This window comes from Procambarus clarkii, chromosome 50 (genome assembly GCF_040958095.1).
Source record: "Procambarus clarkii isolate CNS0578487 chromosome 50, FALCON_Pclarkii_2.0, whole genome shotgun sequence".
NCBI classification, from domain to species: Eukaryota; Metazoa; Arthropoda; class Malacostraca; order Decapoda; family Cambaridae; genus Procambarus; species Procambarus clarkii.
In genome coordinates this window covers 17,419,469-17,447,347 of record NC_091199.1, presented here as the reverse complement: position 1 = coordinate 17,447,347, position 27,879 = coordinate 17,419,469, and the positions used below count along the sequence as shown (strand labels likewise).

The following is a 27,879-nucleotide window of genomic DNA, read 5'->3' as shown; positions in this document are numbered from 1 at the left end:
CATCTCAAGATAACCTCAAGATGGGTGAGCCTAGCCCCAAGCCTCTGGAACCAACACAAACGGACATTCTCTCTTATAAGCATATATGCGTACTCACCTAGTTGTGTTTGCGGGGGTTGAGCTCTGGCTCTTTGGTCCCGCCTCTCAACCGTCAATCAACTGGTGTACAGATTCCTGAGCCTACTGGGCTCTGTCATATCTACATTTGAAACTGTGTATGGAGTCAGCCTCCACCACATCACTTCCTAGTGTATTCCATTTACTAACTACTCTGACCCTGAAAAATTTCTTTCTATCCCCAGGAAACAATTTCAGGTTGCAACAACGTATGTGGAAAGTGTTTGAAAGTTTGGGCAACGTTTCTTTTCACGCATTAGATGCGTAATTTTGTGTGGATGTAAATAAGTTTCTAAAACGTATTGCACGAAACATAAGCTAAAAAAAAATTGAAACCTTGTGGCAACCTTAAATGTTTCATATTCGTAGTTTTTTATTGCTGTGATTTATATAAATGTAGAAATATAAAAGTATATTTCTACATTTAGTAAAATGAAACCGGGTCATAATAAAGGTTAATTCATCATTTTTACTCATATTCTTAGGAAGAGGTCGAGGAGGAGGAAGAATTCCAGGTAAGAGGATGATTTCGAGGAGGAAGGAGGAGGAGATCGAGGAGGAAGGAGGAGGAGGAGGAGGTCGAGGAGGGCGAAGAGGAAGGAGAATTAGGAGAACAAGGAGGAAGAAGGAGGAGGAGGAGGGCGAGGAGGAAGGAGGAAGAGGGCGAGGAGGGAGAGGGAGGAGGAAGAAGAGGAGTAAGGAGGAGGCGAGAAACAATGAGGGGGGAAGGAGGAGGGCGAGGAGAGAGGAGGATTAGGTCGAGGAAGAAATAGGGCAAGGAGGAGAGCGAGGAACAGGAGGGCGACGAGGAAGGAGGAGGAGGAGGGCAAGGAGGAGGAGGGCGAGGAGGAAGGCGAGGAGGAAGGAGGAGGAGGGCGAAGAGGAAGGAGAAGGAGGAGAACAAGGAGGAAGAAGGAGGAGGAGGAGGGCGAGGAGGAAGGAGGAAGAGGGCGAGGAAGAAGGAGAGCGAGGAGGAGGAGGGTGAAAAGGAAGGAATAGGAGGGCGAGGAGGAAGGAGTGTAACACTGTAAGGTGTTTGGTTTAGTTTATTTAAAATATATATAGTATATGAGTCACAGACAAGGATTTGGGTAGGCGCCAGCTTGGTCGGCCTGAGTTTCACACCTCTAAGAGTTAATGACCCCAAGTGACCTGAGGTCAGATCATGCGAATTTCACCTTACTTCTACTAATCTCATAATTGGAGCCTGGTAGCCTTCAAACATGCCGACGTTTAAGGAGTGGCTTGGTAGAGAGCCGGAGGCTATCTACTTGTGGGCGGAGTTAGCTACTAGGTTCCCCCAATATATACTCGGAGAGCTATCGATTCGAGAGCATTAAGCATTAACAAGACAGAAGACCAGGCAGCAGAGCAGGAGGACAACAGCCGACACAGGCTGTCGGTCGGACTGGGGTGAAGCTGCCTGACAGCTGCAGACTCCCCCTCCCCCCTCTCTATCCAGCTATAGGCAGGCACTTGGTGAGTTGAACATTAAGGTGACTTGTCGGGTTTTACAAGTGTTGTGTGATGATCAGGGGCAGTCAGTTGTAGTGTTCTCAGATTCTTGGAGGATGACTCACTTTACATATATATATCTTGAACATTGCTTAAATTATGATACTTAGTATGTGAAATATAATTGAATTTATTATTTAAATTGCCTTTGTGTCCCCTAGAGTTTGAGTTGAGATGAGAAAGCCTCTGCGGTTTCATGATTTAATGAGTACATGATAAAGATTGGACATACTAATAATGACCTCTTGATAACATCTTTTGAGAATTTTGTGATACAGACAAGTTCCATTCCTTGTCTTGTATGTGATGATCTAGAATGGATGGTGGCAGCATTTCGTCTTCTACTATCTACTCTTCTACTTCTACTATCTACTCTTCTACTTCTACCTATCTACACCTCTCCCTCCACCCCTCTAAACTCTCACTTTCAACCAATGACCCTCCTCGCTCCTCCCAACTCCCTACCTCTCACTCCAAACCCTCACTAATTACTTCACTATTCATTTCTTTCCTTTCGTTTTCTCTTATACGTTTGTGGCAATGATTATGTATTCTAGAGTTATCTCTAGAGTTTCGGGTAACTGATCAAGTGACGGCGCCTTGTAGTCTTAGCACCTAGGTAGTCGAATACCTAGGTTACAAGGTGTTGAACGAGAGAGGCTGCCTTAGGAACTCTGGGAGTGCTCTAGAATAGTTAGCTAACTGAGGACGGGATAACGGACTAGAGAGAGCTGTTTCCCCCTGCCTCGTTAGTTAACTGGGGGGTGGAATAATGGACAAGATAGAGCTATTTCCCCTACACCCCGTTACAGGAGGAGGGCGAGGAGGAAGGAGGAGGAGGAAAAATTCCGGGTAGAAGGATGAGGTCGAGGAGGAAGGAGAATGAATGGGAAGAGAAGGGGAAGAGGAGGGTTTAGAGAAGGTGAAGAGGAGGGGAGGAGGGGTAAGAGAAAGGGGGATGAGGAGGAGGGGGAAGAGGAGGGGGAAGAGGAGGGTAGGGGAAAATGAAGGGGATGAGGAGGAAGGAGAAGAGGGAGAGAGAGGAGGGGTTAGTGAAGGTGGGTAAGGAGGGGGGAGGGGTAAGAGAAGGGAGGGGTAAGAGAAGGGAGGGGAAGAGAGGAGGGGCAAGATAAAGGGGGGATGAGGAAGAAGGGGAAGAGGAGGGGAGGGGTAAGAGAAGGAAGGGGAAGAGCAGGGGGGGGAGGGGGTGATGGTCACTACACGCGGGTATCAACACTGGACCACCCGGGTGATGGTCACTACACGCGGGTATCAACACTGGACCACCCGGGTGATGGTCACTACCCGCGGGTATCAACACTGGACCACCCGGGTGATGATCACTACCCGCGGGTATAAACACTGGACCACCCGGGTGATGGTCACTACACGCGGGTATCAACACTGGACCACCCGGGTGATGGTCACTACCCGCGGGTATCAACACTGGACCACCCGGGTGATGGTCACTACCCGCGGGTATCAACACTGGACCACCCGGGTGATGGTCACTACCCGCGGGTATCAACACTGGACCACCCGGGTGATGGTCACTACCCGCGGGTATCAACACTGGACCACCCGGGTGATGGTCACTACCCGCGGGTATCAACACTGGACCACCCGGGTGATGGTCACTACACGCGGGTATCAACACTGGACCACCCGGGTGATGGTCACTACCCGCGGGTATCAACACTGGACCACCCGGGTGATGGTCACTACCCGCGGGTATCAACACTGGACCACCCGGGTGATGGTCACTACACGCGGGTATCAACACTGGACCACCCGGGTGATGGTCACTACCCGCGGGTATAAACACTGGACCACCACCCGGGTGATGGTCACTACACGCTACTATTGACCCTCGCCTGGTGGGACCCACACCACAACCGTCGCTGCCCCACCAACCATTGTTCAATTGATAATATTAATTTAATTCATTAGTAAAATCGGAGATAAAGTTATGCAAAACATTATTATCTTATTCTTTATTTTTCTTGTTGTATTTGATGAAGATGAACACACCATAGTCATCTACCAAGACATGCCTGTATAATCCAGCGCCCTAACACGTCATGGCAACTCTGTAGGCCTATAGTGTATAGCTCCTGCCTCACACAGGTCCCGGTACACTCCCTCCCTATCTTCTCCTCCACTCCTCCCTTCTTCCCCTCTCCTCTTCCCCTTCCTCCTCGATCTCCTCCTTCTTAATTCCTCCTTGAGCTCCTCTATCTTCTACTCTTCCTCCTCCTCCTTCCTCCTAGCCCTCCTTCTTCTCCTTCCTCCTGGTTCTGTTCCTTACTCCTCGTCCTCCTTCCTCCTCTTCCTCCTTCCCCTCCTCATTCCACCTCTCCTTCCTCCTCGCTCTCCTCCTCCTTCCTCCTAGCCCGCCTCCTCCTTCCTCCTCGCTCTCCTCCTCCTTCCTCCTCGCCCGCCTCCTCCTTCCTCCTCGCCCGCCTCCTCCTTCCTCCTCGTCCTACTCCTTCTTCCTCGTCCTCCTCCTTCCTCCTCGCCCGCCTCCTCCTTCCTCCTCGTCGTCCTCCTCCTCCTTCCTCCTCGCCCTCTTTCCTCCTTCTTCCTCCTCGTTCTACTCCTTCTTCCTTGCCCTCCTCTTCCTTCCTCCTTGCCCTCCTTCTTACTCCTCGCCCTCCTCCTCCTTTCTCCTCGTCCTACTCCTTCTTCCTCGTCCTCCTCCTTCCTCCTCGCCCGCCTCGTTCTTCCTCCTCGCCCGCCTTCTCCTTCCTCCTCGCCCACCTCCTCCTTCCTACTTACCCTCCTTCTTACTCCTCCTTTCTCCTCGCCCTCCTCCTCCTTCCTCCTCGCCCTCCTCCTCCTTCCTACTCGCCCTCCTTACTCCTCGCCCTCCTCCTCCTTCTTCCTCGCCCTCCTCCTCCTCCTTCCTCCTCGCCCTCCTCCTCCTTCCTCCTCGCCCTACTCCTCCTTCCTACTCGCCCTCCTCCTCCTTCCTACTCGCCCTCCTTACTCCTCGCCCTCCTCCTCCTCCTTACTCCTCGCCCTACTCCTCCTTCCTCCTCGCCCTACCCCCTCTGTCCCCTTGTTTTCGCGTACCACCAGTGTTAAGCAGTTTATCTTTATCTACCCTGTCAATTCCTCTGAGAATTGTGTAGGTAGTGATCATGTCTCCCAATACTCTTCTATCTTCCAATGTCGTGAGGTGCATTTGTCGGAAAACCCGACACCATTTAATATTATTACTTGCAATAGGCAGATAATATTGCTGCTGTGTTGTATACACAAGTTACCCATAGAAAATGTATCTCTCAGTGGAATTTTCCATCAATAGAAAACGGGATATTATTGCCACATAGTACTATAAATTCACCAGCTATTCTGTTGGGAATTATTCTTAAATACATTAGTCTTTGGACTTATTACATCATAATAACATCACATATGAATTAACTTAATTATCAGTATCAAAATAGAGTAAATGTGACCCTTCTATCACATAATGACATGTGGACAAAGTGCCAGGAGCGTCAGTGGCGAAGAGGCCAGCCATTGGTCAGTCAGCGAACTTCACAGTCAGCGAAGAGGTCGGTGCCATCTATAGATTTCCTAATACCAACATAGCTTCATTCTCAGATAACGTAAAGAATCTTATCATAAATAACAATCTCAACAAAAATCACATCATTCTGGGAGGTGATTTCAATATTGACCTGGGTCTTCACAACAACCCTCAAGTTGACTATTTCCGTAACAGCATGCACTCCTGTATGCTAATCTTCACAATCACCAAGCCCACCCGAGTCACTCAAACATCTGCCACTACCTTGGATCACTTATGGACTAATATAACAGCTCCCCTTACATCTGGGGTAATCTATGACAGAACAACTGACCACTATCCTACCTTCCTCATAGCAAACATGGACACAGCACTACCAGAAAGCAAGAAACTCTCATTCAGGCTACACAGTGAATCAGCTTTAGGCAATCTTTCTAATGCACTTCACAATATTAACTGGGAATCTGAATTTAATAATACACAGGATATAAACTCATTAACTAACCTCTTTCTCTCCAAAACTCTAAGCCTCTACAACTCTCACTGTTCCCTCCTTACCAAACAAGTAACTGATAAAAGAAAAAATAACCCGTGGCTCACAAGTGGCATAATCAAATCAATCAACAAAAAACATGAATATGAAAAGAAATTTAGGAGTGGCCTAGTTACAAAGGAAGTAGTTAAGAGGTACTCATCAGTGCTTACCAGTAACATAAGAACATAAGAAAAGCTAAACTTTCATATTATGAGACTAGATTCAAAGAAGCAAAAGGCAACATGAAAAGCACATGGAAAACCATCTCTAATATCCTAGGAACTAAACAACACTCCCACAACCAGATAACACTCTCTAAGGATGGCCTTACACCGTCATCTGATTTAGAAATGGCGAATGAATTTAATAGCTTCTTTTCATCGGTTGGTGCTAACCTTGCCAGTAAAATCCCACAGACTCAGACACATAAACACATGTCTCTCAGGCAGCTATCCAAACTCTCTTCTCCTTTCACCAGTCAGCCCGGCAGATGTTGTGTCCATCATACACTCACTAAAAACCAAAGCTGGGAACATCAGTGAAAGACCATCCATTGTATACAAGAGCGCCTCCCACGCCCTTGCGCCACCTATAGCTCTGCTGTTCAACAAATCCTTTGAGTGTCATACCTTCCCTGATATCCTTAAAAAAGCAAGAGTAGCGCCAGTTCATAAAGGAGGTAATCCGGCAGACATAAACAATTATAGACCAATATCAAACCTACCCATAATATAAAAAATATTTGAAAAAATTATCTACAAACAGCTCTACTCCTACCTCATAAAATTTGACAATCTTAGCCCCTGTCAGTTTGGCTTCCGCTCCCAAAAGAGTACCAAAGATGCAATTATTAGTCTCCTTGATATAATTTACTCAGCCCTTGACAAAAATGAGTTTCCGATTGGACTCTTCATTGACCTGAGAAAGGCCTTTGATACTGTTAATCACGATTACCTCTTACGTAAACTCCATCATTATGGAATTCGAGGCCATACACTGGACTATATCCAATCCTATCTCAGTGATAGACACCAATGTGTAGCCATCAATAATATAACCTCTCCCACTCTACCAATAACCGGTGGGGTGCCACAGGGCAGCATTTTGGGACCTCTCTTATTTCTAATTTACATCAATGATCTGCCTAATGTCTCTAACATTCTGAAACCTATTTTGTTTGCTGATGATACTACCCTCATATACTCTAACCCCAACCCACATACACTAAATAATGTTGTTAATAATGAACTAAAAAAAGTCCACTTATGGATGTCAACCAACAAACTAATACTTAACATAGAAAAGACCTACTACATATTATTTGGAAGCAAATCTGCAAATGCAATTCAGCTTCAGATAGACAATGTAAACATTAGCAATAAAAATGATGGAAAGTTTCTCGGCCTATTCCTAGACAAGAGACTCAACTTCAGCACCCACATACAACACATAACTAAGAAAGTCTCTAAAACAGTTGGTATACTCTCCAAAATCAGATATTATGTACCTAACTCTGCTCTCATCTCTCTATATTATGCACTAATCTATCCCTATCTTAATTATGGTATCTGTGCATGGGGTTCAACCACTGCAAACCACCTCAAGTCCATCATTACCCAGCAAAAATCTGCTCTCACAATAATAACAAATTCTGCTTTCAGACAACACTCAGCCCCCTTGTTTAACTCCCTAAACATGCTAAACATAATCTTACTCCACAAATTATCTTGTGTCAACTACATTTACAAAACCCTGTTCTTAAATGCAAATCCTGCTCTGAAACTCTCCCTGGACAGATGAAATAGGACCCATTATCACCACACCAGAAATAAATATCTCTTTGATATCCCCAGAGTCAAACTTAATTTGTGAAAACACTCTATGCAAATAAAGGGACCCAGTCTATGGAACTCACTCCCTATTGAATTGAAAAGTTGTCCAGCTTTTGCATCATTCAAAAACAATACTAAAAAGTACCTAATTTCATCTTCATAGTTTTTTACCTTTTGCTTTAAAACTGCACTGTATCTATTGCTACCCAATCTCCCAATCTTTATGTACCCAATCTGAACATCTTTATCATTGCGATCATTGCTGTCTTCATATATGTACTGTCAATCTGCTGTATGGTATCTATTAATCTTGTTTAAATTACCTATCAAGCTGTCAATGAAGTCAATCAGAGCTTTAATATACCAATGTGTTTTAATATACTTATTAATCTCTCTCATCTCATTTTTTTTTTCTTGCAATGTATTTGTTATCATTTTATTAATTCTGATAGAATTTACCTACTTAAAATTATCTGTTAGATTAAGGACCTGCCCGAAACGCTGCGCGTACTAGTGGCTTTACAAGAGTGCAATTACTGTACTATGCTATGTATTCTCACAAACCCAATGTACCTTCTTGTATGTAAATAAATAAATAAATAAATAAATAAATAAATAAATAAAATAAATTGTTTGTTAAGACCGATTCGTTGGAGCAAATTCTGCTCCTATAATTCTCTTGGACGAAGTGTTATGGAGACCAAATTAGTGTTCAACCATCATCAACACGCTGTCAACATAAACAAGGGAAGTGTCTTACCGAAACCCGTTTATCTAATCATTTCTGGTCAGTTAAAAATACGTAGATAAAGGGCAAACCGGTTAGAACACAAACGATCGACTCAATACAGGTAATTAAACCTTGGTCCTTATCTAATATACAGTGTTTTCTCTGATATAGCTGTCATATATTAGGATTCCGGCTTTACAGCTAGCGCCCTTTGACAGGAACAAGAAGAGGAAGCAAGAATTAATCTTGGTACATCAGTTATTTGGGTGATGGAAGTTAGCCTCACTCAAGGATAATTTGGTGTCTACATCCTAGTTATATCTGGTGGACTAAGCCTGCTGTACAATAAGATAAGGCCCCCCCCAATTTAATATACTAATATATGTAGTTTAATACTGTAGTTTGATTGGATGTATATATATAAATTAAATATAACCTCACCCCCTAATCTGTAAGGATCGATTTGTGAGAAATATTGCAGAAATACAGTCCACTTAACATCATACAAATTGCTATCGAAATATATAAATTAATGTAAATATAAATTCTATATAAATTCATATAAATTAAATAAATATAAATCTCACAGGTCGGTACCCACAGCATTCCACGCAGCCATTCCTCATAACTCATGCCTCTTAGTTCTGGGACTAGCCTAGTGGCATACCTCTGAACTTTTTCCAGCTTCGTCTTGTGCTTGACAAGGTACGAGCTCCATGCTGGGGCCGCATACTCCAGGATTGGTCTTACATATGTGGTATACAAGGTTCTAAATGATTCCTTACCACAGGTTCCTGAAGGCCGTTCTGATGTTAGCCAGACTCGCATACGCCGCAGATGTTATTTTTTTTATGTGGGCTTCAGGAGACGGGTTTGGTGTGATATCAATTCCTAGATCTTTTTCTCTGTCCGTTTCCTGTAGGACTTCATCTCCCATTTTGTATCCTGTGTCTTGTCTCCTGTTTCCACCGCATAGTTTCATTACCTTGCATTTACTTGGGTTGAACTTTAGTAGCCAGTTGTTGGACCATTCATTCAGTTTGTTTAGGTCATCTTGTAGCCTCATACTATCTTCCTCTGTCTTAATCCTCCTCATAATTTATGCATCATTAACCAACAATGAAAGGAATGATTCTATATCCTCTGGGAGATTATTTATATATATCAGAAACAGTATAGGTCCAAGGACTGAACCCTGCGAGACTCCACTGGTGACGCCTCGCCACTCCGAGACCTCACCCCCTCATAGTGACTCTCTGTCTTCTGTTGCTTAGGTACTCCCTTATCAGTGGATTACCTTCCTTTTCACTCCTGCCTGCATATTTTGCACTAGTCTCTTGTGTGGTACTATGTCAAAGGCTTTCTGGCAATCCAAAAATATGCAGTCTGCCCACCCCTCTCTTTATTGCCAGATTTGTGTTGCCTGGTCATAAATTTAATTAATCCTGTGAGGCAGGACTTGCCATCCCTGAACCCAGGTTGATGTTGTGTTACAAAGTTCCTTCGTTCCAGATGTTCCACTAGCATTTTTCTCACAATCTTCTCCATCAACTTGCATGGTATGCAAGTTAGGGACACTGGCCTGTAGTTCAGTCTATCCACTTTAGTCTATCCACTTTCTTATATATCGGGACACCATTAGCCATCTTCCAAATTTCTGGCAGTTCACCTGTTACCAGTGATTTATTGTACACTATGGAGAGGGGCAGGCACAGTGCTTCTACTTCTTCCTTTAGTATCCAAGGGGAGATTCCATCTGGGCCTATAGCCTTTGTCATATCCAACTCTAGCAAATGCTTCCTTACATCCCCACTGGAAATCAGAAACTCTTCTAGTAGTGCCTGGTTAACTATTCCCTCTCTTATTTCTAAAACTTCTCCTTGCTCTAATGTGAAGACTTCCAAGCATTTCTTATTGAGTTCTTCACACACTTCCATCATGCTTGTGGTGAATCTGCCTGCCCCTATCCTGAGTTTCATTGCCTTTTCCTTCACTGTTTTTTCTCCTGATGTGGCTGTGCAGCAATGTCTCCGTGGTGTAGTGGCAAGACACTCGCCTGGCGTTCCGCGAGCGCTATGTCAAGGGTTCGTATCCTGGCCGGGGAGGATTTACTGGGCGCAATTCCTTAACTGTAGCCTCTGTTTAACGCAACAGTAAAATGTGTACTTGGATGAAAAAACGATTCTTCGCGGCAGGGGATCGTATTCCAGGGACCATAGGATTAAGGACTTGCCCGAAACGCTACGCGTACTAGTGGCTGTACAAGAATGTAACAACTCTTGAATATATCTCAAAAAAAAAAAAAATTACGATGAGTCTTTGCCTTGCTTGCTATGTCATTTTCATATTGTCTTTCTGCCTCTCTTCTCACCCTGACGTATTCATTCCTAGCACTCTGGTATCTTTCTCTGCTCTCAAATGTCCTGTTATTTCTATAATATCACCACGCCCTTGTACTTTGTTGCTTTGCTAGTTTTCATCTATGATTAAACCATGGATTTCTCATCTGCATTTCGTTTTCGGACCGGGACTAACTTGTCCGCTGCCTCCTTACACTTGTGTGTGATGTAGTCCATCATGTCTTGGCCCGTCTTTCCTCTGACCTCTGCTTCCCATGTTATATCTGTTAGGAATTTTCTTATCTCCTCATAGTTTCTCTTTCGGAATGCCAGTCTTTTGTTTTCAGGTCCCCTTCCTTGAGTTCATTAACCCTTCTTCGTCCAGATACTCAACCGTCAGTACACTGTGATCGCTCATTCCTACTGGGGGCTCGAAACCGATTTACCTTATGTTGGAATCATTCTGAGTGAAGAGTAGGTCGAGTCTCGCTGGTTCATCGTTTCCCCTCATTCTTGTTGGTCGCCTGACATGCTGGATTAAAATGTTTTTTGTCGCCACCTCCAAAAGTTTAGCTCTCCATGTTCCCTCACCTCAATGTGGTTCCTTGTTCTCCCAGTCCGTGATTGAAGTCCCCAATGATGAGCAGATGGGATCTATTTCTATAGGCAGCAGAGGCTGCCTTCTCAATTAAAGTGTTAACTGCCATGTTGTTTCTGTCATACTCTTGCCTGGGTCTTCTGTCATTTGGTGGAGGGTTATATATCACTGCTACTACTACTACTACTACTCTTGGTCCTCCCATTGGCATGGTGCCTGTTATGTAATCTTTGAACCGCTCGCAGCCTGGGATAACCATTTCCTTGACACTCCATTTCTTTCTCATTAGTAGGGCCATTCCACCTCCTCTCCTTCCCTCCCTCTCTTTCCTTAATACAGTGTAGACCTGGGGAAACACCACATTCGTTATGGTTCCTTGAAGCTGACTCTTTTCTGTCCATCCGCAGTACCTGTTTATTTCAATGAAGTATGGAATCCGGAAGTATCCGGGATGTGAGGGCCTGGGAATGGGACCTGGGAGATCTGGGGTGTGAGGGGGTCTGGGAGGATCTGGAATGGAGAAGGTGGGAGTCAACGCCGCTCCCCCCCCCCCCCCCAAAGGCTTGGGTAGGGGGAGAAGGGGGATGTGCGAGAAGGGAGGGCTTGGAGGGTGGGGAAGAAGGGAGATCCTGGAGAGAGGGGGAAGTGGGAGGAGGGTGGCCTAGGTGGGCACTTAGTGGGGGCTGGCAAGGGACTGGGACAGGTAAGGGCTTCCATTGTGCGGAAGCTGGGGGTGAAGCTCTTCCCACTGGGGCTGTTGAACTGCCCATGGAGGATTCCCCACTTTCTCTTAGATTTTAATCTTTGGGTCTGAAGTTCCCTGATTCCTTTCTCTCACCCTGTGCTCCTTCCTCACTGTTGCTGCCCTCATTCTCTCTTCCTTTGTCATATCCCTCTGCAGAAATACAGTTTTGAACTTCAGTACATTGAATAGTCTGCTCTTCCTTATTAAAATGTCCTCTTTTGTGTTCTTGCTTGTGAATACCACTTTTATCAATCGGTTTTTGTCCTTGATGAACTGGCTGAGCCTGAAAACCTTTTCTATATTTTGTTCATCCCTCTCCATCCATACCCCTTTAAGGATTTCTTTAACTGTGTTGTTGCCCTCATCTCTCCACTCCACTGGACTGACCCCTGCTTGTATCTTAATACCTACTACGACTACTGCTCTTTTCCTCTCTATCAGTTGGCTAGTACATCTTGCTGCTTCCTGAGAAGTAGCAACTTCCATGTCAATTTTCTTTACTGCAGACATAGCCTCAGGATTCTTTCTAATTATATCTGCAAATGAGGGTTGTAGGATTTAACTCCTCCTTTGCCTTCTTCAGCTCATCCTGCAGGTTGGTTACTGTCTCCCTCATTATCTTCAGTTCTACATTGATTTGGCTTCACATGTGAATGATTGCCTTCTTAAAGGAGTCATCTTGTCCCTCACCTCCCTCTGTGTTTTGGTATCTCCCCGCCATGTTCGTTCCCTATTCCAGTGCTGCATCCAATGTGTGAACTCACCTAGTTGTGCTTGTTGGGGTTGAGTTTTGGCTCGTTCGTTCCACCACTCAACCATCAATCAACTGGTGTACAGATTCCTGAGCTTCTCAAGCTCTATCATATCTACATTTGAAACTGTTTATGGAGTCAGCCTCCACCACATCACTTCATAGTGAATTCCATTTATTAACTACTCTGAGAAATGAAAAAGATAATTCTAATGTCTCTGTGGCTCATTTGGGTACTAAGTTTTCACCTGTGTCCCCTAGTGCGTCTACCACCCGTGTTAAATAGTCCATCCTTGTCTACCCTGTCAATTCCCCTGAGAATTTTGTATGTGGTAATCATTTCTTCCTAAGCTCTTCTTTCTTCCAGAGACGTGAGGTGCAGTTCACGAAGCCTTTCCTCATAACTCATGCCTCTTTGTTCTGGGACTAGTCTAGTGACATACCTCTGATTTTTTTCCAACTTCTTCTTGAGTTTGGCATGGTATGGGCTCCATGCTGGGACCACATACTCCAGGATAGGCCTCACAAATGTGGTATACAAGGTTCTGAAGGATTTCTTACACAGGTTCCTGAAGGCAGGTCTGATGTTAGCCACCCTCGCATATGCCACCAATGTTATTCTTTTGATGTGGGCTTCAGGAGACAGGTTTGACGTGATATCAACTCTTAGATCTTCCTCTCTGTCCATTTCATGAAGTACTTAAATTTCCCATTTGGTATCCTGTGTCTGGCCTCCTGTGTTCACCGCCTAGTTTCATGACCTTGCATTTACTCGGGTTGAGCTTTAGTAGCCAGTTGTTGGACCATTCATTCAGTCTGTCTACGTCATCTTGTAGCCTCCTACTGTTTTCTTCTTTCTTAATGTGTGTGTGTGTGTGTAAGTGTGTGCTCACCTAATTGTGCTTGTGGGGGTTGAGCTCTGGCTCTTTGGTCCCGCCTCTCAACTGTCAATCAACTGTTGTACAGGTTCCTGAGCCTATTGGGCTCTATCATATCTACACTTGAAACTGTGTATGGAGTCAGCCTCCACCACATCACTTCCTAATGCATTCCATTTGTCAACCACTCTGACACTAAAAAAGTTCTTTCTAATATCTCTGTGGCTCATTTGGACACTCAGTTTCCACCTGTGTCCCCTAGTGCGTGTGCCCCTTGTGTTAAATAGCCTGTCTTTATCTACCCTATCGATTCCCTTGAGAATCTTGTATGTGGTGATCATGTCCCCCCCTAACTCTTCTGTCTTCCAGTGACGTGAGGTTTAACTCATGTAGTCTCTCCTCGTGGCTCATACCTCTCAGCTCGGGTACAAGTCTGCTGGCAAACCTTTGAACATTCTCCAGTTTAATCATATGCTTGACTAGATATGGACTCCATGCTGGAGCTGCATACTCCAAGATTGGTCTGACATATGTGGTATACAAAGTTCTGAATGATTCCCTACACAAGTTTCTAAATGCCGTTGTTATGTTGGCCAACCTGGCATATGCCGCTGATATTATCCTCTTGATATGGGCTTCAGGGGACAGGTCTGGCGTGATATCAACCCCCAGGTCATTCTCTCTCTCTGACTCAGGAGGAATTTCTTCTCCCAAATGATACCTTGTATCTGATCTCCTGCTTCCTACCCCTATTTTTATTACATTACATTTGCTTGGGTTAAACTCCAACAACCACTTGTTCGACCATTCCTTCAGTTTGTCTAGGTCTTCTTGAAGCCTCAAACTGTCCTCCTCTATCTTAATCCTTCTTATAATTTTGGCGTCGTCAGCAAACATTGAGAGGAATGAGTCTATACCCTCTAGGAGATCATTTACGTATATCAGAAACAGGATAGGACGGAGTACAGAGCCCTGTGGGACTCCACTGGTGACTTCACACCAATCTGAGGTCTCACTCCTCACTGCAACTCTCTGCTTCCTATTGCTTAAGTACTCCCTTATCCACTAGAGCACCTTGCCAGTTACTCCTGCCTGTCACTCCAGCTTATGTATCAGCCTCTTATGGGGTACTGTGTCAAAGGCTTTCCGACAATCCAAGAAAATGCAGTCCGCCAAGCGTTCTCTTTCTTGCTTAATCTTTGTTACTTGATCGTAGAATTCTACTAAGCCTGTAAGACAAGATTTACCCTCCCTGAACCCATGTTGATGGGTTGTCACGAAGTCTCTTCTCTCCAGATGTGTTACCAGGTTTTTTTCTTACGATCTTCTCCATCACCTTGCATGGTATACAAGTTAAGGACACTGGCCTGTAGTTCAGTGCCTCTTGTCTGTCGACCTTTTTGTATACTGGGACCACATCCGCCGTCTTCCATATTTCTGGTAGGTCTCCCGTCTCCAGTGACCTACTATACACTATGGACCGCATATGCGCGTGTGTGTGTGTGTGTGTGTGTGTGTGTGTGTGTGTGTGTGTGTGTGTGTGTGTGTGTGTGTGTGTGTGTGTGTGTGTGTGTGTAATACACTATATAACAATACACCAGTAACACTTCCATACCTTGTATAGTCTCCTGGAAATGAGAGTATATGGGCGAGCGAGACACCGACTCAATTCTCTTCAGTTGTCGTGACGTTGACACATACAGCACCTGAAATGTCCAGGTTAATGTCAAGGAAAATAATACTAAAAATGTTCAGTTAATTAAATGTCAAGGTAGCTGATAACATACTAAGAACCAGCATAGCATGATACAGATGATCATGCTTAAAGTGTGTGAACTTATGTTAAACCGGTTGGGCTATTCATCGCCTCAATTACCCTTAACTCAATCCTATAGTGAACAAATCCACAAGGGCCGTGACGAGGATTCGAACCTGCGTCCGAGAGCGTCGATTAAGGCAGCGTCTGGGATGCTCTCGGACGCAGGTTTGAATCCTCGTCACGGCCCTGGTGTTTTTTTTGTTCATTTGATGCATCACGCAATTGTGATTTCTGTGTGTCAATCCTACAGTCGTTTTACAACCAGGCTGATGATTTCTGTAGGCTGCACCCGTGAGGGAGTAAAAGAAGGGTGACCAGTCGTCTAATACTGCCAAGGATTCGAACCCAAGTCGTCTAGCTTGTGAAGCTAAAGTTGGAGCCAATTCACCCAAAAGAGCCACCACATTTGTGGAGACAAATGATCTGTTTCAATCCATGATTTTCTTTGACATTAAATGATAAACAATGAAATTGTGTTTAGATCTTAATTATCATATTTTCTTGTGAGAATTAAGTATTGAATTACGAAAGGTTGTAATAACGAAGCAACTGTAAAAGCCACCGAGGCTTCAGGTGTTTCACTTATATAAAATATCATTAACAAGTTATTTATAAAGATGTATAATATATAACAGCAGGTGATGACATCATGAAAGGTCATGACAGAGATTAAAGGTCATGACAGAGATTAAAGGTCATGACAGAGATTAAAGGTCATGGCAGAGATTAAAGGTCATGACAGAGATTAAAGGTCATGACAGAGATTAAAGGTCATGACAGAGATTAAAGGTCATGGCAGAGATTAAAGGTCATGACGGATTACAGGTCATGACGGATTAAAGGTCATGACAGAGATTAAAGGTCATGACAGATTAAAGGTCATGACGGATTAAAGGTCATGCCAGAGATTAAAGGTCATGACAGAGATTAAAGGTCATGGCAGAGATTAAAGGTCATGGCAGAGATTAAAGGTCATGCCAGAGATTAAAGGTCATGACAGGGATTAAAGGTCATGGCAGAGATTAAAGGTCATGACGGATTAAAGGTCATGACGGATTAAAGGTCATGACAGAGATTAAAGGTCATGACAGATTAAAGGTCATGACGGATTAAAGGTCATGCCAGAGATTAAAGGTCATGACAGAGATTAAAGGTCATGGCAGAGATTAAAGGTCATGACAGAGATTAAAGGTCATGGCAGAGATTAAAGGTCATGGCAGAGATTAAAGGTCATGACAGAGATTAAAGGTCATGACAGAGATTAAAGGTCATGACAGAGATTAAAGGTCATGGCAGAGATTAAAGGTCATGGCAGAGATTAAAGGTCATGGCAGAGATTAAAGGTCATGACAGAGATTAAAGATCATGACAGAGATTAAAGGTCATGACAGGGATTAAAGGTCATGGCAGAGATTAAAGGTCATGGCAGAGATTAAAGGTCATGACAGGGATTAAAGGTCATGACAGAGATTAAAGGTCATGACAGGGATTAAAGGTCATGGCATTTATTAAAATTCATGGAACTTATTTAGGGTCAGGCAGTGATTAAAACTCAGGCCCATTGTCTAGTCAACGTTTCGGTCCATCCTGGACCATTATAAGTCGTGTAATACTCGACTTGATAATGGTCCAGGGCGGACCATGATGGTCCAGGACGGACCATGATGGTCCAGGGCGGACCATGATGGTCCAGGACGGACCATGATGGTCCAGGACGGACCATGATGGTCCAGGACGGACCATGATGGTCCAGTACGGACCATGATGGTCCAGGACGGACCATGATGGTCCAGGACGGACCATGATGGTCCAGGACGGACCATGATGGTCCAGGACGGACCATGATGGTCCAGGACGGACCATGATGGTCCAGGACGGACCATGATGGTCCAGGACGGACCGAAACGTTGTCAGTTCTTAATTGTTGAGGTGTGTGGGATGGGAGAGTGTGAGGCAGAGAGAAGGGCATCTCACCTGTACGAAGTAATAGATGACCATGGTAGGGATCATTACTGCCACGAACACCGGAGTGGCGCTGATGATCACCACGAACGTCGACAACACCTTCACGTCAACAATAATGGTGTAACCACATAAATAATATATTGTAAAAAAAATTAAAATAAAAAATTAAAATAAATTAAAAATAAAACATGCCGAAAAAATTTAAAATTATTATAAACAAGGTCAGTAATATCGAGGTCTGAAACGTCTGAAATTACAAGAGACAATATATAGAGGTCCATATAATATTGGTGGTTATATCAGTAAGCATTTAAATTTTCAAATATACAAAAAAATATGCAATAAATGAAAACTAGTTCGATTTTAATCAAACTTTTTTGAGTAGTTGTATATGAAAAGGGCTTCAACTGCTCCAAGTCTCAGCATCGTAGCATAAATAGGAATGGAGAAAAAAATATTTAATTAAGTGTCAACAATTTTCCAAAATGTTCAAAAATTAACATCAAACACAAATGTTAACTGGAATCATATTTATGACTCTTAGCTATCACAATAGCATATAATAAAAATTGTAATAACTAGTTTTATCTCCCCAAAATTAAAAAAAACATATTCAATTGTTTTTTTTTCAATTTTTTTATCGGACAATTTTCATGAAACTTATACACCTGACTGCACGTAAGCCTATCTGTAAGGGTGCCAATTTTGGAGGAAATTGGTTGATGTCAACCTCAGCCACAGGTGGCAGCACATTAAACTTCATTTTTTAATTATTTCATTTCAAATAACATAAACTTGTACTCTTTCATTTTTTATTCAGTTTACATAAAACTTACATCTTATATGTAGCGTTTATGTCTCTACAATTGGTAAGAAATATTTTTTCCTTAAGTTCACTTATTGGTTTTATAAATAGTAATAAACATGATATATTTACATAATTTTGGGGGAAAACTTTGACGATTTGTACTAGAAAAATTAAACTTATTACGGAAAATTCGGTAATACCAATCCTTTGTTATATACTAATGTGATAGAAGAGTGTCATAGAAATGATTTAACTTGAAACGTGTGGTTGTAGAAATTTTTTGAAAATGTGTAACATTCGTTGAAAAAAAAAAATTCCTTTTCCATTTACGCTGCGCTACTGAAACTTGGAACAATTGAAGCCTTTGTCATAAACAACTACTCAAAAAGTTTGATTGCAATTGAACAATTTTTAAAATCCTAGTTGCATGCCCTCCTTAAATGGTATTTGTCATCTTAGGAGTAAAAACCAAAGAAATTGTATATACAAAATATTTACCTGATACTGCAGTGTAAAATTAAGGGACCATGTAAGTGTTTACGTCCAACAGTTTGCAAGACAACATAACTGTAATCCCCAGGCAGACTGTAAACCAACAAGCACTGTAAACCAACTGTAAACCAACAAGCACTGTAAACCAACTGTAAACCAACAAGCACTGTAAACCAACTGTAAACCACTGTAAACCAACAAGCACTGTAAACCAACTGTAAACCACTGTAAACCAACAAGCACTGTAAACAAACTGTAACCAACTGTAAACCACTGTAAACCAACAAGCACTGTAAACCAACTGTAAACCACTGTAAACCAACAAGCACTGTAAACCAACTGTAAACCACTGTAAACCAACAAGCACTGTAGACTACTACTTGACAGTCAGTCCTCCAGAGAATGCCCAGGACACTGTTAAAACAACGAGCCATCAACACTGTGAAGGAAGTAACAGCCATCAACACTGTGAAGGAAGCCACAACTTGCCGAGAGGAAGCCACAACTTACCGAGAGGAAGTCACAACTTACCGAGAGGAAGCAACAACTTACCGACAGGAAGCCACAACTTACCGAGAGGAAGCAACAACTTACCGACAGGAAGCAACAACTTACCGAGAGGAAGTCACAACTTACCGACAGGAAGCCACAACTTACCGAGAGGAAGCCACAACTTACCGACAGGAAGCAACAACTTACCGAGAAGAAGCAACAACTTACCGACAGGAAGCCACAACTTACCGACAGGAAGCAACAACTTACCGAGAGGAAGCAACAACTTACCGACAGGAAGCCACAACTTACCGACAGGAAGCCACAACTTACCGACAGGAAGCAACAACTTACCGAGAGGAAGCAACAACTTACCGAGAGGAAGCAACAACTTACCGAGAGGAAGCCACAACTTACCGACAGGAAGCCACAACTTACCGAGAGGAAGCAACAACTTACCGACAGGAAGCAACAACTTACCGAGAGGAAGTCACAACTTACCGAGAGGAAGCAACAACTTACCGAGAGGAAGCAACAACTTACCGACAGGAAGCAACAACTTACCGACAGGAAGCAACAACTTACCGAGAGGAAGCAACAACTTACCGAGAGGAAGCCACAACTTACCGACAGGAAGCCACAACTTACCGACAGGAAGCAACAACTTACCGAGAGGAAGTCACAACTTACCGAGAGGAGGCAACAACTTACCGAGAGGAAGCCACAACTTACCGACAGGAAGCCACAACTTACCGAGAGGAGGCAATAACTTACCGACAGGAAGCCACAACTTACCGACAGGAAGCCACAACTTACCGAGAGGAAGTCACAACTTACCGAGAGGAAGCAACAACTTACCGACAGGAAGCAACAACTTACCGAGAGGAAGCCACAACTTACCGAGAGGAAGTCACAACTTACCGAGAGGAAGCCACAACTTACCGACAGGAAGCAACAACTTACCGAGAGGAAGCCACAACTTACCGAGAGGAAGTCACAACTTACCGAGAGGAAGCCACAACTTACCGACAGGAAGCAACAACTTACCGACAGGAAGCAACAACTTACCGAGAGGAAGTCACAACTTACCGACAGGAAGCAACAACTTACCGAGAGGAAGCCACAACTTACCGACAGGAAGCAACAACTTACCGAGAGGAAGCCACAACTTACCAAGAGGAGGCAACAACTTACCGACAGGAAGCCACAACTTACCGACAGGAAGCCACAACTTACCGAGAGGAAGTCACAACTTACCGAGAGGAAGCAACAACTTACCGACAGGAAGCAACAACTTACCGAGAGGAAGCCACAACTTACCGAGAGGAAGTCACAACTTACCGAGAGGAAGCCACAACTTACCGACAGGAAGCAACAACTTACCGACAGGAAGCAACAACTTACCGAGAGGAAGTCACAACTTACCGACAGGAAGCAACAACTTACCGAGAGGAAGCCACAACTTACCGACAGGAAGCAACAACTTACCGAGAGGAAGCCACAACTTACCGACAGGAAGCAACAACTTACCGAGAGGAAGCCACAACTTACCGACAGGAAGCAACAACTTACCGAGAGGAAGTCACAACTTACCGAGAGGAAGCCACAACTTACCGACAGGAAGCAACAACTTACCGAGAGGAAGTCACAACTTACCGAGAGGAAGCCACAACTTACCGAGAGGAAGTCACAACTTACCGAGAGGAAGCCACAACTTACCGACAGGAAGCAACAACTTACCGAGAGGAAGTCACAACTTACCGACAGGAAGCAACAACTTACCGAGAGGAAGCAACAACTTACCGAGAGGAAGTCACAACTTACCGAGAGGAAGCCACAACTTACCGACAGGAAGCAACAACTTACCGAGAGGAAGCAACAACTTACCGACAGGAAGCAACAACTTACCGAGAGGAAGCCACAACTTACCGACAGGAAGCAACAACTTACCGAGAGGAAGCCACAACTTACCGAGAGGAAGCCACAACTTACCGAGAGGAAGCCACAACTTACCGACAGGAAGCAACAACTTACCGACAGGAAGCAACAACTTACCGACAGGAAGCAACAACTTACCGACAGGAAGTCACAACTTACCGAGAGGAAGCCACAACTTACCGAGAGGAGGCAACAACTTACCGACAGGAAGCAACAACTTACCGACAGGAAGCAACAACTTACCGACAGGAAGCAACAACTTACCGACAGGAAGTCACAACTTACCGAGAGGAAGTCACAACTTACCGAGAGGAAGCAGCAACTTACCGACAGGAAGCAACAACTTACCGAGAGGAAGCAACAACTTACCGACAGGAAGCAACAACTTACCGAGAGGAAGCCACAACTTACCGAGAGGAAGCAACAACTTACCGAGAGGAAGCAACAACTTACCGAGAGGAAGCCACAACTTACCGAGAGGAAGCCACAACTTACCGAGAGGAAGTCACAACTTACCGAGAGGAAGCCACAACTTACCGACAGGAAGCAACAACTTACCGAGAGGAAGTCACAACTTACCGACAGGAAGCCACAACTTACCGAGAGGAAGCAACAACTTACCGAGAGGAAGCAACAACTTACCGAGAGGAAGCCACAACTTACCGAGAGGAAGCAACAACTTACCGAGAGGAAGCCACAACTTACCGAGAGGAAGCCACAACTTACCGACAGGAAGCCACAACTTACCGACAGGAAGCAACAACTTACCGAGAGGAGGCCACAACTTACCGAGAGGAAGCCACAACTTACCGAGAGGAGGCCACAACTTACCGACAGGAAGCCACAACTTACCGACAGGAAGCCACAACTTACCGACAGGAAGCCACAACTTACCGACAGGAAGCAACAACTTACCGAGAGGAGGCCACAACTTACCGACAGGAAGCCACAACTTACCGACAGGAAGCAACAACTTACCGAGAGGAAGCCACAACTTACCGACAGGAAGCAACAACTTACCGAGAGGAAGCCACAACTTACCGACAGGAAGCAACAACTTACCGAGAGGAAGCCACGACTTACCGAGAGGAAGCAACAACTTACCGAGAGGAAGCAACAACTTACCGACAGGAAGCCACGACTTACCGAGAGGAAGCCACAACTTACCGAGAGGAAGCCACAACTTACCGAGAGGAAGCCACGACTTACCGAGAGGAAGCCACAACTTACCGAGAGGAAGCCACAACTTACCGAGAGGAAGCCACAACTTACCGAGAGGAAGCCACAACTTACCGACAGGAAGCCACAACTTACCGAGAGGAGGCCACAACTTACCGAGAGGAAGCCACGACTTACCGAGAGGAAGCCACAACTTACCGACAGGAAGCCACAACTTACCGAGAGGAAGCCACAACTTACCGACAGGAAGCCACAACTTACCGAGAGGAGGCCACAATTTACCGAGAGGAAGCCACAACTTACCGACAGGAAGCCACAACTTACCGAGAGGAAGCCACAACTTACCGAGAGGAAGCCACAACTTACCGAGAGGAAGCAACAACTTACCGAGAGGAAGCCACGACTTACCGAGAGGAGGCCACAACTTACCGAGAGGAAGCCACGACTTACCGAGAGGAAGCCACAACTTACCGACAGGAAGCCACAACTTACCGAGAGGAAGCCACAACTTACCGACAGGAAGCAACAACTTACCGAGAGGAGGCCACAATTTACCGAGAGGAGGCCACAACTTACCGAGAGGAAGCCACAACTTACCGAGAGGAAGCCACAACTTACCGAGAGGAAGCCACAACTTACCGAGAGGAAGCAACAACTTACCGAGAGGAAGCCACGACTTACCGAGAGGAGGCCACAACTTACCGAGAGGAAGCCACAACTTACCGAGAGGAGGCCACAACTTACCGAGAGGAAGCCACAACTTACCGAGAGGAAGCCACAACTTACCGAGAGGAAGCCACAACTTACCGAGAGGAAGCAACAACTTACCGAGAGGAAGCCACGACTTACCGAGAGGAGGCCACAACTTACCGAGAGGAAGCCACAACTTACCGAGAGGAGGCCACAACTTACCGAGAGGAAGCCACAACTTACCGAGAGGAAGCCACAACTTACCGAGAGGAAGCCACGACTTACCGAGAGGAGGCATATCACCCACATCCTGAGGTTGGAGGGAAGAGAGGCATCGACGGTGTCCAGGTCCTTGGAGAACCGGTTGACGATCCTGCCAATGGGAGTCATGTCGAAGTAGGACATCGGGCTGTGCAACACGTTGTTGAGGAGCAACCTGTGCAGTGTCCTCGAGGAGTGTATCATGCCGCGTGCAATGATGACGGAGCCGGTAAGGATGAAAGCCGCTGTAAGCAACATGAGCTTGTCAGTAACACTATGAGACTTAGGGTAACGTTTTAGGTAACTAATATCTTATCATTTGTATTTATAGCTTTCCATGCAACAACGACCACAAACACATTGATCCAAGTATGTGAAAAAACCACATGTGAAAAATAGAGAATGCTTAATCGCCTTCATCAGAGGAAAGTAGAATGAATGATTCTACTTTGCTCTGATGAAGGCGAATTAAGCTGAAAACGCATTTAGCATTCTCTATTTTTCACATACGGTTTTTTCGCATAGCTTTCCATATGTAATTAATAATAATAATAATAATAATAATAATAATAATAATAATAATAATAATAATAATAATAATAATAATAATAATAATAATAATAATAATAATATTATTGTAAACATTCGATCATTTTCATTTATATTATTAACAATGTAACAAAGACTGAGGGCCAAAATCACCTTCGTCATCGTGTAAGTTATGGCCCCACATGGCATTATGAGTTTAACTCAAGTTTGGTTACATAAAGCTTGTGTATCAAGCTTGGATCACGAACAACAGGTGGGAAGGCTTACAGGTGCAGACTAACACTAACGCTACAGTGGTATATAATGTGATCAACTCCATTTCAATTTATCGGTCAAGACAGGTCCAGTTTTGGTCTGAGGAGAGCACCAACACACACATATGAAGGGTTCATACCTTCTGTTATTTCTACATATTATTAATACATTCTTGTAAAAACGTTCTTTTGTACAATTTGAAATAGTATATTGACAAATCGTTTAATATTTAGAGATTAATAGGAGCTGTGTGTACTGGAGACTGACCTTGTCCGACGCCCAGAGCACCGTAGACGCCCAGGTACTGACCTTGTCCGACGCCCAGAGCACCGTAGACGCCCAGGTACTGACCTTGTCCGACGCCCAGAGCACCGTAGACGCCCCGGTACTGACCTTGTCCGACGCCCAAAGCACCGTAGACGCCCAGGTACTTGTCTCTGACTTTAATGTCGGTGGCGGCCTCCGGGTCGTTGGACCAGACCGTGAGCCACACGCTGGAGCCCACAGAGCACGCTTGAGAGAGGAAGTAGAACACCACCGTCAGCAGCACCGACACCACACCAATAGCGCGGATGAAGTAGCCATAGACGCCGACAGACACCTGGAAGAGTGGCAGTGACTTTAACTGAGGAAGTGACTTTAACAGTCTCCGTGGTGTAGTGGTAAGACACTCGCCTGGCGTACCGCGAGCGCTATGTCATGGGTTCGTATCCTGGCCGGGGAGGATTTACTGGGCGCAATTCCTTAACTGTAGCCTCTGTTTAACGCAACAGTAAAATGTGTACTTGGATGAAAAAACGATTCTTCGCGGCAGGGGATCGTATTCCAGGGACCATAGGATTAAGGACTTGCCCGAAATGCTACGCGTACTAGTGGCTCTACAAGAATGTAACAACTCTTGTATATATCTCAAAAAAAAGTGGGTTAATGTGTTATTTACTGTCAGAGGGTTTTATGAAATTTAATAGGAAAAATCCAATGTACTTTAATAATCACCATTCACATGTGCTTTTATTGAGTTCCTGTATAAACTTATGGTACGCCTCAAGGATCCTGGCGTGGAGTGCTGACATGGTGGGAGTAACTGTTCCTGATTCACGGGAGTCATGGTTGTGTAATCCTTGTGTTCGGAATGAGCCTGGGCTCAGCGACCAAAACAGGCCACCTAGTCATGTCCAAGAAGGGTTCTATATGTTCTACATGGTGGCCACATGTAGAACCCCCTCCTAGACATGACTAGGTGGCCACATGTAGAACCCCTCCTAGACATGACTAGGTGGCCACATGTAGAACCCCTCCTAGACATGACTAGGTGGCCACATGTAGAACCCCTCCTAGACATGACTAGGTGGCCACATGTAGAACCCCTCCTAGACATGACTAGGTGGCCACATGTAGAACCCCTCCTAGACATGACTAGGTGGCCACATGTAGAACCCCTCCTAGACATGACTAGGTGGCCACATGTAGAACCCCTCCTAGACATGACTAGGTGGCCACATGTAGAACCCCTCCTAGACATGACTAGGTGGCCACATGTAGAACCCACTCCTAGACATGACTAGGTGGCCACATGTAGAACCCCTCCTAGACATGACTAGGTGGCCACATGTAGAACCCCTCCTAGACATGACTAGGTGGCCACATGTAGAACCCCTCCTAGACATGACTAGGTGGCCACATGTAGAACCCCTCCTAGACATGACTAGGTGGCCACATGTAGAACCCCTCCTAGACATGACTAGGTGGCCACATGCAGAACCCCTCCTAGACATGACTAGGTGGCCACATGTAGAACCCCTCCTAGACATGACTAGGTGGCCACATGTAGAACCCCTCCTAGACATGACTAGGTGGCCACATGTAGAACCCCTCCTAGACATGACTAGGTGGCCACATGTAGAACCCCTCCTAGACATGACTAAGTGGCCACATGTAGAACCCCTCCTAGACATGACTAGGTGGCCACATGTAGAACCCCTCCTAAACATGACTAGGTGGCCACATGTAGAACCCCTCCTAGACATGACTAGGTGGCCACATGTAGAACCCCTCCTAGACATGACTAGGTGGCCACATATAGAACCCCCCCCCTCCCCCCATGCACTCTGGCACTGTCCAACCCGTCATCTTAAAAATAACGTCACTTTTGGCCCGTATGCGCGCTATGGCCAAATTTGGACGTAATTTGAAATGAAATCGACTCACAAAAGTGACGTTCTGTTCCGTTTTCTATTTGAGTCGTCCGGCGTACGCGCAGAGGTTATAAGAGGACTCTTTAAATTTCACGTTTTTCATAACGTTTTGAAACTTTATGAGAATTTCCTGCCCACCTAACCTATCAAAGGACCCTTACCTTACTGTTGTTGACACTGTCACCCAGGAATGTTCTCCCTCTGACGCTCCTCTTCAACACACACACACACTAAGATCATGTGTCAGTGAGAACATTCGTGTTCCCTCCATGTCTGGGGTGTGTGCGTGGGAACACCCAGCGCACAGGTTCGAATCTTCTCATGGCTCCTACGGAGTTTCTCACTGATACATCACGTTAGAGTGACTACTCTCTGTGTTATTAATATTATTACATGCACACATACAAGGGTATACTTGACAGAATGTCTGTCTGTTTGTCTCCATTGGCACGGGTTAACGGAACTTCAACTGTCAATTGAAGTGCCTAGTGTAACTGCAAGCAAGAGCTGTAATCCTTCCTCAGCTCAGTTGAAACCTGCTCCTAGAGGCCCATTTATTTCATGAGCCTGTTATATGCATCATAATGAATACCATTTATTTAACTGTAAGTATCAATCATAGATGGAATAGGACGATCCTGAAGCCAACTGGGTGCCAGAGCCTTTATGTGATCAGTTGACCTGATCTACCATGCATCAACCTAGGAATGTGATCAGTTGACCTGATCTACCATGCATCAACCTAGGAATGTGATCAGTTGACCTGATCTACCATGCATCAACCTAGGAATGTGATCAGTTGACCTGATCTACCATGCATCAACCTAGGAATGTGATCAGTTGACCTGATCTACCATGCATCAACCTAGGAATGTGATCAGTTGACCTGATCTACCATGCATCAACCTAGGAATGTGATCAGTTGACCTGATCTACCATGCATCAACCTAGGAATGAATGATCGCTGATGGAGTGATGTTGAGAAAAGCAGTTACAGCATGAGACTGGTGAAGGTCGAGATCCTGGTGCTACGTGAGACAACTACTGGCAGTCCACTGACTTGGGCCAGGGGCGGAACTTTCAGAATGTTGTCCTTGTACACAACGGAATGTTTGCTATATATATTTCCAGGTCTATATCTCTTTGGACTCTTAGTTAGGTCAGGCCTGGCAGAATAACTCTCAGGGGGGGGGGGGGTAAACTAGTTTCTCACCTGCCTGGGATCATAACACTCCCCGCCCCCTTATTGTTGAGAGTTATTCCAGTGGCTCGGCTCGGGATAACGCATCTGCCACTACATTGTCTCGTCCTCTTATATGCTTTATCACCTTCTACATAACAGTAAGACCACCAATGTCACGGCGGTGTTGCAAGTTATGATAATTCAAACCGTTCCCACCAGACTTGGTCAAGACTAGCGTTCTTGCATGGCTCTCCACTTTGTTTAAAAGCCTGATAAATGATGGGGGGGCAGGCGATCCAGGAGAGGGGTGCATACTCTAGATAAGAGCGAATTTGTGCTTCACATAAGGTTTTGCAGCCCTTGTTGTCAAGAAGGTGTGAGATGCGCCGTAGGGCTGTAAGTTTCCTGGCTCTCTTCTGAACTACGTCAAGCACGTGGCTCTTCATTGTCATTGAAGAGTCGAACTTCATTCCCA

General features: G+C 44.9%; 1 protein-coding gene across 1 annotated transcript in view; it reads right to left on the bottom strand.

Annotated features, from left to right (window-relative positions):
* LOC123772628 (multidrug resistance-associated protein 1) overlaps window positions 1-27,879 on the bottom strand; it is a 208,421-nt gene that overhangs the window by 31,160 nt on the left and 149,382 nt on the right. Inside the window, exons 20-23 of the mRNA XM_069303618.1 lie at window positions 24,420-24,627; window positions 23,247-23,467; window positions 17,372-17,461; window positions 15,194-15,284 (exon numbers count right to left, since the gene is read on the bottom strand). Coding sequence (XP_069159719.1) covers window positions 15,194-15,284; window positions 17,372-17,461; window positions 23,247-23,467; window positions 24,420-24,627 — 610 coding nt within the window. The remainder of the gene's footprint in view (window positions 1-15,193; window positions 15,285-17,371; window positions 17,462-23,246; window positions 23,468-24,419; window positions 24,628-27,879) is intronic.